We start from the raw sequence: 12,446 nt of genomic DNA, 5'->3' as shown, positions 1-12,446 counted from the left end.
TCTTCTTAAGCAGAATTTGATCTGACCAAGCTTAAATTTCATGGTATCAACAAACAATTTTCCTGAATTCCTGAAAAAATAGTTCAACTGATTAGAAAATGGAATCCTTTTGAAACTTGTTTTTGGATGGATTCCTTTTGAGACTATTTTTTTCAATTTATTTTTGAAAACAATACTTCTCTTCTCTGTGACTGTGTTTTTTGATTGATATAAAATTTCTAAAATTACTTTTTACCTTTTTAACACATTAATTTTTTTTTGTGTTTATTTTTCGACATCTAAAGTTTCTTAAAATTTTGTATAAAAACCATTACACTCAAATAGAGGGTGACGAGCGGGAATTCCCGGGAAATCGTCCATTTTTGGACCTCTCGATTCCCGGGAAATTTGGTCGAAGCAAAATTATATAAACTAATCAGAAAAAAACATTTGAAAATTCGAAATTGTTTAGAACATTGGATGTTCAATGTATGATTTTCAAGTTCGAATTAACCAATGCTTCTCTTATCTTCTAATTCAGAAAGTGTAAATTTTAACTTTCCAATAACTATAATTGGGAGAACTTATAATAATGTGGACCCCAAAATTTACCTTAAAGCATACTTAGCAGTTAGCCACAAGAAGAAAGTCTAATTTTTTTTATATTTTTGTTTATTATTTCTAAGAGGGAAAATCCTTTTCAAGATTAGTATAATATCCATATCCTCTTTCAAGCATAGCAATCATTATAATCTATTTTTTAAATTCTTATTAATTTAATTTCGCTGTTTCAAGGTAATTTCCTTTTTTGATGTCATGGAGTAATTTTGTGTTTCGCTTAAGCCTCAATATTAAATTATATTTTAGAAGAAAAAAAACCCTGGAAATTAGAGATGGGCTTTTTTGAGCGAACCGTTCTTATGAGCCGGCTCAAGCTAAAGAACGAATGAGCGACCGCTCAGAAAAAATGAGCGGCGGTTCATTTTGTGAACCGGTTCTTTTCAAAGAACCGTCAAATCAAAGAGCGAGTCGAAGAACGAACCGAACAAGAGCGAATGAGCGAGAGCGAATGAACGGAAAGAACGAACGGAGCGCTTGATAAGCGTCGCTCGCGTCGTCGAACGGCGTCGTTTTCACTCACTCTTTCGTTATTTCGCTCTCGCTCATTCGCTCTCGTTCGGTTCGTTCTTCCACGCGCTGGTGGTGACGGTGCTGTGGAGAAAAGAGGGGAAACTAGGTTCTCACCGGTCGCCTCATATAGGCAAGAAAACTGTGACGTAGCAAATGAACTCAAAGAACTCAGTATTCATTTTGTGAGTGCCATTTGAGTGGTTTGACAGGTGTCAAAACGGGACTTAGCATTTTTTTGAATTTGAATTTGCTTCCGATTGCGCGAAACGTCATAACCCGAGTTTTTTTTTTCGTATAAGTGTCCGTGCTTCTGGCCGTGTTCGTGTACGTGCACCTGACCATGTAGTTGCCTGTTCCTGGACGTTCCCGTGGCCGTGCTCTAGGCCGTGTCTTTGTCCGGACTCCTGCCCGTGTTCTTGCCCGTGCTTCTGGCCGTTTTCGTGTCCCTGGCCGTGTAGGTGCCTGTTCCTGGCCATTTCCGTGGCCGTGTCCTTGCCGTGTTTTTGGTCGTATTTGTGTCCATGCGAAACGGAACAACCGGAACAAAATTATAATTTTAAAGTCCCGGAACTGACACCTGTCAAAAAAGTTCATTCGGTTGTTTACCTTTGAGGTTAAGTTCCGAGCTTTTCTCCTTTATTCCAACGTTTTGGCGCACTTTATGCTTGTTGCTAGCCCGTGTCGGAGCGCCTGTGATTTTGAATCAGCTGACTGTCGCCCGATGTTGCATGATCTCATTATGAAAATATCGATACATTTCTCAAATGTTATTTATGTACATGAAGTTTTTACACGCATTCGAACATAGTTCGTATGCTAGTTGCGGTTTTAATCCATGTATTGGACCGTTTATGATTTAAAATGTAATTCACCACAGCACATCACACAAACTTGGTACTCTTTTGTGGTAATTGTTCAATAGATTTATTAAGGCATTTTTTCAGATCTTCTTTTTTGACGCTTGTTTTGATCATTCATTTGCTGTCATGGATAAAAGTTGTTCTTATTAAACAAAAAACTGCATTTCAAGACTTATTTATTAAGTGCAGCAAAACGCTACCTCAAATATGCATATGATTTAATTTGGTGCTCATTAACGCACCAAATTAAATCTTTTGTTTCACATAATAATGGGAAGATAAGTATCAAAACGATACTTCAGCTAACTTTTCATTACTTTTTACTTTTTACAATTGAAAGCAATAATTTGGTTGAAAATATTCACTTCTGAAAAAAAACTCAAGTTTGTTTACCTCTCTATGAAAAAAGTTTTCGTTATTTGTGGATTTCAGAGATCAATGTTTTTCTTTTTTTCATATAAAACGTTTATATTTGAAATGCTTTCCAAAAAAGGATAAAGCAAATCGACGGTTTTCTATGTTTGATGGACGATCTCCAATCTGTTCAGAATAAGTGCGATGAAAACATATATTTTTGAATTATCAATCAACAAAAATCATACGAAGTGTGACACTCATGGACACTCCATTGGTCGTTTGAAAAAAAAAAATCTAATTATCTTGAGCACATGTTTCAGTTCATTCCAGTCTATTTTCTGACTTTGAGCGAAATGAGCGGATGAGCCGTTCAAAAGAGCCGCTCATTTAAATGAGCGAACGAAAATGAGCGGCTCACAGAAATGAGCGGTTTTGCCCACCACTACAGTGGAAATCATTGTAAAGTCCACCAAATGTGAACATTCGGGTTTTCCTGATTACCATTTCTTTAATTAATATTTACAATGGGCCTTAAAAAAGAAAAAAACATCTTCAAATTGTTGTTTTGAGTCGCTATTTATCATATTGTAAAAATCCCGATACTGGGAAATTATATATTAGCTAATTTTTTATTTCACAAAAATCTAATAACAAGTTCATACAACAAGTTGTATTGCAGATTCAGAAAAAAAATCAAAAGGTAGATTTTCCCAAAAATAATGAGGCTACTAATTAACGTTTCATTGAATAAGTATGAATAAATCGTAACTGAATTCATTGAAAAGAAACACATTTATAAATTTTCTTTATACATTACTGGCACTATTGACATAGTTACACTACCGGGTCCCGGGAATTCCCGGGAAATATCCAAATTCAACTCTCGATTCCCGGGAAATTGAAAATCTCGAGAATAGTCACCCTCTACACTCAAAGCTTTTAGAACCGTTTGTGTAAATGTGAAAATTTAGGTGAACTGGATAGCCCAGCACATGGAATCCATGAAATAAATAAAAAATGTATGTGAAAGATAAGCAACTTTATCCATTCCATTAAAACTTAACATAACAAAAATTTTCAAGGAAAATGTTACAAACATTCTTCAAATTATTGTCCCTAGTAGCAAAATCAAGTGGAACTTTGTCTTTTCCAAAAAATATTGCTGTTTTTGGAGTTGGAATTTTGCTTTGGTTTGAATTCTAATACGTTCGCGATAATGGTGTTTCTGCAAATCAAAATTTTCAAGAAATTCTATAATATTTTACTTTTACGACTAAAAAGTTGGTGGGCATGCCAATCCATGCAACTTTGTCGAAGACACCCAAATTTTACTTTTTCACTCTTGCTTCAAGCAATTGAATACAAACAGCATAGCAAACCAGTTTTTATTAATATATCAATTCAGGAATATAATATATTTAGAGCAATTTATGCGCTCTTAAAAAACCAACATTTTTATGTTGAAAAAAAAAAATATTTTGCTAGAAATTTAACAAAAGTCAAAGCATTTTTTGTGTTAGAAATATTCAATTTAAACAGTTCAGTATTTCGAAAACGTAGGCCAATCTCAACGCACAAGTTTGCATTTATAACGATAAAAATATCTGAAATGTCATTTTCTTTAAACTTGAAATATCTTATTTTTTTTATTACAGATTTTCAATAGAAATGTGTAAATTTCAATTGAAGAGCTGATTATATATAAAAAAAAACAACTTCAAAACATAAAAAAGCATGATGGTTCCTGATGCTGGAAAAAATTGTGAAATTTAAATTGAATTTTATATACTGTAGTTGTAATATAAAATCTCTAGCTATTTCAAAGAATTGTTATAAAACACCTGAACTTTTTGCCACTTGGGCGCCCCCTTGATAAATGAATTTAGTGAATTTAATTTTAAATTTAATTCTGGTAGAATTATTGAAATAGTTGATTTTGGCGCCCCAATGTTTAACATAAAATAATATTTGTAATATTCCGATCCAGATTATCGAGATATTTTTTAGTCCTACTTTAAAATTTGGCGCCCCTTTTGTTCTGAAAGCCTTTCCACGATTTTATAATAACATGACAAATTTGTTCAATCATCGTTTTTGGCGCCCCCCAAGGGCTGGCGCCCTTGGCGGTGGCCAACTGCGCCAACCCCTAGGTACGGCGCTGCTCAGGGTCTTCGGGAGCCTTAAAGACAAGCGTAATTAGCGTATTCTAATCACTGGCACAACATGCTGGGTATCTTCTACGTGAAATGCCAAACAAGTTCTTCTAAAAGAGGAGTTAGAGCGGATGCATGTCTGGAAAGCAGTATTAAATAAGAGTTTTTTTTTTCAACATCTGGACACCTTTCTCGCGGCGCAAGCATCCCGAACAACAATCGTCACCGGGGACTTCAACCTGGACCTGCTCACAACAACAACTGCTGTCCAAAGGTACACCAACATCGTGCTGTCAAATGGTTTTATTTTCTGCGGTCACCGTCCAACTCGTTTCGAAGCCTGTCTGGACCACATTCTAACGAACAACACCGAGCTACAAGTAGCTGTTCAACAGTTGCAGTACAACTTGTTTGACCACGATGCGATGTTTATTGAAGCAACCAGAACGATCGACTGTATATCTTCGGGTAGGGTAAGCTTCACCAAGACCGATGTCAACAAACATCGGCTGTACCTACAGCAGCACCCTCCCAACACAAGCATGCAGTTCTCGGTAGAAGAAAACTACAACGCTCTACTGTCGCAGCTACGCTCGGGGATAGAAGCTTCTTCAACACAAGTCCATTCACGGGGAACCAAACAAACACACTCAAAGCCCTGGTTTGACCACGAGTTGAAACAATGCATTCGCACCAATAACTACTGGTATGGAAAACATCGCCAGAACATCGCTGACCACATCACCCGAGACACATACCACCACTGGGCCAACACAGTCACGCGTTTGAAACGTAGGAAAAGAAAGCATTATTATGGAATCTATGACTTTACCCCGAAACCCACATTCCCGAAGAGACATTTCCCCGAATGCCACATCTCGAAAAAGACACTTTCCCGAAATGTCATTTACCCGAAAATCATTTCCCCGAACGATCAATTTCCCCGAACGGCAACATCCCCGAATGGCGACTTCCTTTAAAAACCATTTTCCCGAATGGCCACTTCCCCTAATTTTCCACATCCCTGAAAATCATTTTCCCGAATGACCATTTCCCCGAACGCCGCTTCCCCGAACCCGGTCAGGCGGGTATGGCCGTTGCCCAGAACCGCGCGCGGTTCTAGGTCTATCTAGGTCATCATTCGGAAAAATTGATTTTTTGGTGAAGTAACGGCAGTTCGGTAAAATGGCCATTCAGGTAAATGACATTCGGGGATATGGAATTTTCGGGAAAATGCTTTTGGGGGATGTGGAATTTTCGGGAAAATAATTTTCGGGGAAGTGGCACTTTCGGGGAAATGATGGAGATCGATCGTAGCAATCGGGGTGTGCGGACGCGAAAACTTTTCGCTGTCACAGTTTTTTCTCGGGCTCCAATAATTTTTCATGAAAGATTGTGAAAATTACTTGGAAAGTTAAGTTTTTCAAACGAGTGTTCGGTGGAAAAATGGGATAATCTGGACGGATCGCGGTGGTGGTGGTGGTGCTGGAGGAGGACGGTTCAATGGAGAACGTGGCTTGTACCGGATTGGTTGCGGAACTGGCATGAAACTCGGTAGCTGTAGAACCTTTCCCGAAGACCAGGATGGTGCTCGGTCCCCGTCAAGGTCAACATCCCGCTAACGAAAGGAAATCGGAGCCGAGGGACACGGATTAGTTCTCCGGCCCCGTTTAATGTGGAACGCAGTCGCAGCAAGGAGGTTCCATTGTCGCTGCGTCAAAGGCGTGAAAAATCGTACAAAAAGTGGACGGATCGGATTACGAGTGGGTGGTGGCTAGCGGGAACAGGGCTTTTTGAGCGGGTACCCGCCCTTGTTTGACGAAGACGAAGCCGATTGAAGAGAAGCTGGTTTTGAACAATTTGTTCACTGGTGATGTTACGGATGTGGTCCAGAGTAAAAGGCTTGAGCGTCTGTTCGATACAAGAGCTTTAATAGAATGCCTTTAGGAGGGAATCAAGAGTGTTCAGTGTAGGTGGGAATACAGTTTAGCGTGTGTGGTAACCCGAGTAATAATTAATGTAACATCCTCCTTTCTTTATAAAAAATTAAGTTTCCAAAACGTAGTCCGCAAACTTGCTTGGAATTTTTCTCTCGCGTGTTGGTCTGTTCGTCGCATCTGTGGTTTGCTTGCCGGGTGTGTTGATCGCAGCAAGCTGGCTTCCTCTCTCTCGCACCGACGGGGTGGCAGCAGCTGATTGGTTGACAACGGGTGATGTTGTTGTCGTTGTTGCAGTTTCGTCGAACCTCATCGCAGCAAGCGACGACGCTTCAGGTTCAGCTGTCAAATCAGCGCCAGTTTGTGCAGCACTTGATTCGGTTGGTGGATGGCTTTGGGCTGGAACGAGAGGGATTGTTGTTGGTTCTTTGCGCGGTCGCAGGTTGGTCAGGTCTCGGCGATAGCTAGCTCCATTCACGTCCACCACATACGAGCGATCATTCAGTTTCTCGGTCACAATCGCTGGCGTCCAAGTTTTGCTGATTTCGGGGTGAGCCTGGACGTACACCGGCGAGCCAGTCTCCAGTGCAGGTAGGTTGCGAGATTTTCGATCGTAGTAGTATTTGACCTTCCTCTTGTTTTCCAGAATTGCTTCCGGAACGTTCTGCACGATTCGAGGAGTTTATTTCTCGAACGAAGCGGGTACTCCACACCTTGTGCTGCGTGAGAACAGCCTGCTCGCCGGACTGCTGCCGATCTTGTTCGGGATGTTCCTCCAATGCAGCAAGACGTACCAAACGTCCTGGTCGGTTTCCTCCGCCTTTTGGATCAACCTCTTCGCAATCTTCACCGCTGCTTCCGCTTTGCCGTTTGCCTGCTGGTGGTGAGGGGCCGAAGTCGAATGCTTGAAGTTCCACTTGATCGCCATTTCCTTCATCTCCTCGTTCACAAAGTTTGTCCCGTTGTCCGTGACAACGATCTGGGGGCATCCGTAACGCGCAAAGTTCTTCCTGCAGGTCTCGACTAGGCTTCTGGCAGACATGTCCTTGAGGATATCCAATTCGATGTAGTCCGAGTAGTGGTCCACCGTCACTAGAAACTGGTGTCGCTTTCCCTGGTAGCTGGTGAAGAACACGTCCATCGAAACGACTTGCCACGGATAGATCGGGACTGCGTGACTCTGCATCGGCGGTTTCTGCTGACTTGCAGCGAATTTAGCGCAGACATGGCACTCCTTCACCACATCCGTAATCTGCGCGCTCATTCCGGGCCAGAAGATGTTCTCTCGCGCAAGCTTCAGTGTAGACTCGATACCGTTGTGGCTCACGTGCACTTTGTCGATCATGGACCGCTGCAGTGCACACGGGATCAGAATACGATCGTTCCTGAACACCAATCCGTCTTGCGTGGACAGCTCGCTTCGGTACTTGAAGTAGATTTTAGCGGCTGAGGGAACGCGATCGATGGTGCTGGGCCAACCGTTCCGAATGAAATCGATCACCGTCTGTAGGGCTGCGTCTTGTTCAGTCGCCTCCATGATCGTGTCCAGGCAGTTGTCGGAGATGCTCAGGTAGCCGCTTACGTTGCAATCTTCGAGTTGCTTGAAGATCTTGTAGATGTTCAGCTTCTGGTACTCGTCACGCACAGTCGAGTCGTTGTGAGGTGCGCGAGAGAGCGCATCTGCCACAACGTTCTCCTTTCCGGTGACAAACTCCAACGCCAGATGGTAACGTTGCAGGTTCAGGAGCATGTGCTGCAGTCGCTTTGGAGCCGTCAACAATGGCTTGTTGAAAATGTTGATCAAAGGCTTATGGTCGGTTTTCACCGTAGTTTGGGGGTTGCCTACAATCAGCTGGTCAAAGCGCACCCATGCAAAAAGAATCGCAAGCAACTCTTTCTCGATTTGAGCGTAGTTTTTCTCCGTGTCCGTCAACGTTCTCGACGCGTAGCCCACGATGCCGTCCTTCTGGAAGACGGCCACTCCGAGACCGAAGCAGCTCGCGTCGCACTCGATAGTCAACGGCTCTCGAACGTTGTAGTACCGCAGCGTTGTGATATCGGACACTAGCGACTTCACCTTGGAGAAATCTTCGTCCTCCTCTCGAGTCCAACACCACGGTTCTTTCTCCGAAATCAACCGCCGCAGCCTTGTGAAGGCGGCGCTCAAATTGGGAATGAATCGGCTGAGGTATGTGACCATCCCAATGAAACGGTGCAGTTCCGTCCTGCTGGTTGGCACCGGGTAGTGCTTTATGGTCGAGATCTTGGTGTGGTCCGGTTGAAGCCCTTCGGTGGTGAGAACGTGTCCGTAAAACTTGACGGATGTCTCACAGAGCTTGAGTTTCGAATTGTTGAGTTTGACGTGGTTTAGCTTCAAGCGCGAGAGGAGGTTCTTCAGATTTGCGTTGTGGTCACGTAGCGCTTCCTCCATCGTTGCACCACGGCCGTACACCAAGACGTCATCTGCTATGCACTCGACCCCGTTCAATCCTTGGACTATCCCCTGCAGTTTGGACTGGAAAATTTCCGGCGCCGGGGAGATGCCAAACGGAAGTCGCAGCCACCGATAGCGTCCAAATGGAGTCCAGAACGAAGTCAACTTGCTGCTCTGCTCGTCTAGCACCACGTGCCAGAAACCCTTCCGTGCATCCACGGTCGAGAAAACCTTTGCCTGACCCAACTCCGGCAAAATCTCGTCCAGCGTCACAAATTGCAGATTTGGTCTCTTCAACGCTTTGTTCAGAGGAATGGGGTCCAGGCAAATGCGAATCGACTCGGCTCCGGCGATACCCCGTTTCACGAGAAGAATGTTACTCACCCATTCGGTGTGGCTGTACTCTCGCGCGATGATTCCATCCTTCTCCAACTGGTCCAGTTCGGCTTTCAGCTTCGGCCGCAGAGCTATCGGGACTCGGCGAGGCTGCTGAATCACCGGCGGCACCGACTCGTCGATCTCCAGGGTGACCGTAGCCACGAAAAACGTCGCCGAACTCGTCGACGATCTTCTCAGCTTCGATGCGGTAGATTCGCATCAGATCTTGAGCTCCTTCCGGCGTCGCTTTAGCTGGAACCATGCTAACGGAGTTGCAGAACTTGATCAGGCCGAACGTGGTACAGACCTTCAGCGACAGCAACGGCCTGTGACTGACGTCGACGACTTGAAGCACGAGAATGTACTTCTTGTTCTGGCACTTGCACGGCAGCTTGACTTGGCCCATAACGTTAATGATGCCACCGCCGAACGCTTGGAGTTTGAACGGTGACGGCTGCAATTCGGGGTCCGACTCTCCCGTCAGCTTGCACAACCAGTCGTGGCCAATCAAGCTCGTGTTTGCTCCCGTATCCAGCTCGCACTTCACACTTTTCCACTTGCCTTTCACTTTCAGGGACACTTCCGCAAGAACGTTTCCCCCTTTCTTCGAGTTATCGAAGATCTTGCCGATTTCGCCTTCAATCTCCGTCTCTGTTCCGGACTGATTGCTCCACTCGTCGTCCGACTCGCTGTCCTCCGAGGATTCGTCGTTGATCTTCTTGACGCGGCGCACACTGTTGCGCTTCGACGAACTCATTCGAGCCCGATTCTTCCGGCACACCTTCTCGAAGTGATTCTTGCCGGAACAAAGCTTGCACTTCTTTCCGTAGGCTGGGCACGATCCTTTGGTGAACGCATGCCAATCGCCACAGAACTTGCACTGGCGGGCCTTCGACGACGATGCTTTGAGCTTATTCACCTCCGACAGCTTGTCCGCTGATAGCACCTGAACGTGCTTGGCCGTAATTTCCTCCACACGGCACAGATCTACCGCCTTCGCTTCCGACAAATCAGCCATCGTGAGCATCTTGGACCTCAGATGAGGCCACTTGTTGGAGGTGGCCAGCTTGAAGGTGATTAGTTCTGCTTCCACGGCTCCGAGTTTGGCCGGCTTGGCCAGCGACTTCAGTCGGGATGTGTACTCGTCGATACTTTCCACCGGTGACTGGGCTGCCGAGAAGAAGTCCAGTCGGTCCACGATGACGTTTCTGGTTCGAGTAACCTTCTTCTTGATGGCGGCCAATACGGTTGTCGGCGTAGCCCTGTCGGCTTGCGTCAGATCGAAGTTGCTGAACTTTTTCAGCGCATCGGGGCCAACGATCGACAGCAAAAAGCTCACTTTTTTCGGATTGTCCGCTTCCAGCCAGTCGCCCATGCCCACCGCTGTGGCATAATTGTTCCAGTTGTCCTCGAAGAACGCGTAATTCTCGTCCATGTCCCCTTCCAAGGACAATGGTGGAGGGAGCGGCACATTGTGGGGCCCTGGTGCAACCGCTCGGGGCTCGGCCTGCTGCTTCTTGAGCAAATCTTCGAAGAGCTTGTTCTGGTTCTTTAGCAGCGCCTTCAGCTCGTCCATTGTTGTGGATTTTCGGCGGAAGTTTAAATCGCTTCCTTCACTCACTCTTCACGCGATCCCGGGTTGTACGATGCCCGACGATTCTCAACGTTTCTCGAACTTTATGCCGCAAAAACTTCTGACACCATGTTACGGATGTGGTCCAGAGTAAAAGGCTTGAGCGTCTGTTCGATACAAGAGCTTTAATAGAATGCCTTTAGGAGGGAATCAAGAGTGTTCAGTGTAGGTGGGAATACAGTTTAGCGTGTGTGGTAACCCGAGTAATAATTAATGTAACAGGTGAGCTCGTTCTTTTTATAAACAACCATTCTTTCATTTATTCTGACATACACACACATCATTCAAGACAACGCCGGTAGGGCGTTCCCAAGGAGCAGCCGTAGCTGACTGGTTACGGGGTTCGTTATGCGAATGGTCCTGGGTTCGATTCCCATCTGCTTCCAACGAGAAAGTATAGGAAACATAAATCTTGAAACTCTCAACATGAACGAAAAATCAGAGTCACTCGAGTTGGGGTTCGATTCCCCGTCCTTTGGATTGGTAAGCAAAAATGCTAACCACTCGTCCATCGCGACTGTAATTAGGAATACTTAGGAATACTGTTACTATCAACTATATACGCGCTGGGTCCTTGTCCATTTGACAAGGGTTCGGAAGTTCTAAATAACGTTTGAATCCGATTGATGCAAACGTTCTTCAGGGCGGGGCTTGTCGATTCAAGCTGAGGTACCTCGCGCTCGGCTAGCCAGCGTAGAAATGGGTCACCGAAGCTCGAGCTAACACCTTCCAAATGCCTATGCGAGTTATTTGCATGCATAGAATTTAAAAAAATCTAAAACTCATGGAAACAACTCAATTTGTAAGAAGTGACCACGTGGTCCCGTTTGGTTGGTTGCACACACACACACACACACACACACACAGTGGCACTTTCGGGGAAATGATTTTCGGGGATGTGGAATTTACGGGGAAATGATTTTCGGGGATATGGGATTCGGGAAAGTGGGATTCGGGGATAAAGGATAAAACCATTAGTATGGTGCTAAATTCGAACGTCAACAAAGCAGCATAACTGGCACCTGGGACGTCGTCCGAGAAGTTTTGGGCTCCAGACGGAAAAGCAGCAAGGGGATCTCTAGCCGGTTTAGCAGTACGGAAGAAAATCAGCGTTGCGTGGAAGATGCAAACACCTATTTCGCTGCAGCGGGTAAGCATCTCGCTGAAAACATTCCCTATAAAGCCATGCAACCCATTAACCAATTGTTAGTCCTAGAACCAGTTCCACGCACGATCGACCGGGTATGACGCCTGCCAACCGAACTTCTTCAAAGCTTGCGGGGAAATCCTCGCTGACAATGTTGCTGACGTCGTGAACACCTTGATTCGGCAGTCGCTCGTTCCCAACGCTCTTAAGCTGTCCAAGGTAGTTCCGATCCCGAAAACACCAGCTGCAAGAAACGTCTCTGAATTCCGTCCTATCAACATTCCAAGCGTGACCGACCGACTCATCGAGCATCTTGAAAGAAACCACCTGCTGTCTCCTCGTCAGTACGGCTTCAGGCCGAAATCCAACACACAATCGGCTTTATTTGATGCGGTGGTCGAAATACAGAGGAACTGCGATCAAAAACTCAAGGTGGC

At 44.9% G+C, this 12,446-nt stretch overlaps 1 protein-coding gene across 1 annotated transcript; it reads right to left on the bottom strand.

The window, feature by feature from the left end:
- Window positions 1–6,526: 6,526 nt before the first annotated feature.
- On the bottom strand, window positions 6,527–11,077 carry LOC120425680 (uncharacterized protein K02A2.6-like). The gene is made up of 3 exons (XM_039590261.2): window positions 9,498–11,077; window positions 7,160–9,427; window positions 6,527–7,081 (listed from the first exon to the last, which is right to left on the bottom strand). The coding sequence occupies exons 1-3, from the start codon at window positions 10,803–10,805 to the stop codon at window positions 6,527–6,529; spliced, it is 4,131 nt and encodes a 1,376-aa protein (XP_039446195.1). The 5' UTR covers window positions 10,806–11,077.
- Window positions 11,078–12,446: the final 1,369 nt, after the last annotated feature.

Source organism: Culex pipiens, chromosome 3 (assembly GCF_016801865.2).
Source record: "Culex pipiens pallens isolate TS chromosome 3, TS_CPP_V2, whole genome shotgun sequence".
Taxonomy (NCBI): Eukaryota; Metazoa; Arthropoda; class Insecta; order Diptera; family Culicidae; genus Culex; species Culex pipiens.
This window is presented reverse-complemented; position numbering and strand designations above follow the sequence as displayed.

Coding starts and splice junctions, on each gene's coding strand:
- LOC120425680 (XM_039590261.2), bottom strand. CDS start 10,805: ATGGACGAGCTGAAGGCGCTGCTAAAGAACCAGAACAAGCTCTTCGAA. Junction 9,428..9,497: donor TGATCAAGTTCTGCAACTCC/GTTAGCATGGTT, acceptor ACCGCATCGAAG/CTGAGAAGATCGTCGACGAG. Junction 7,082..7,159: donor ACAAGATCGGCAGCAGTCCG/GCGAGCAGGCTG, acceptor CGAATCGTGCAG/AACGTTCCGGAAGCAATTCT.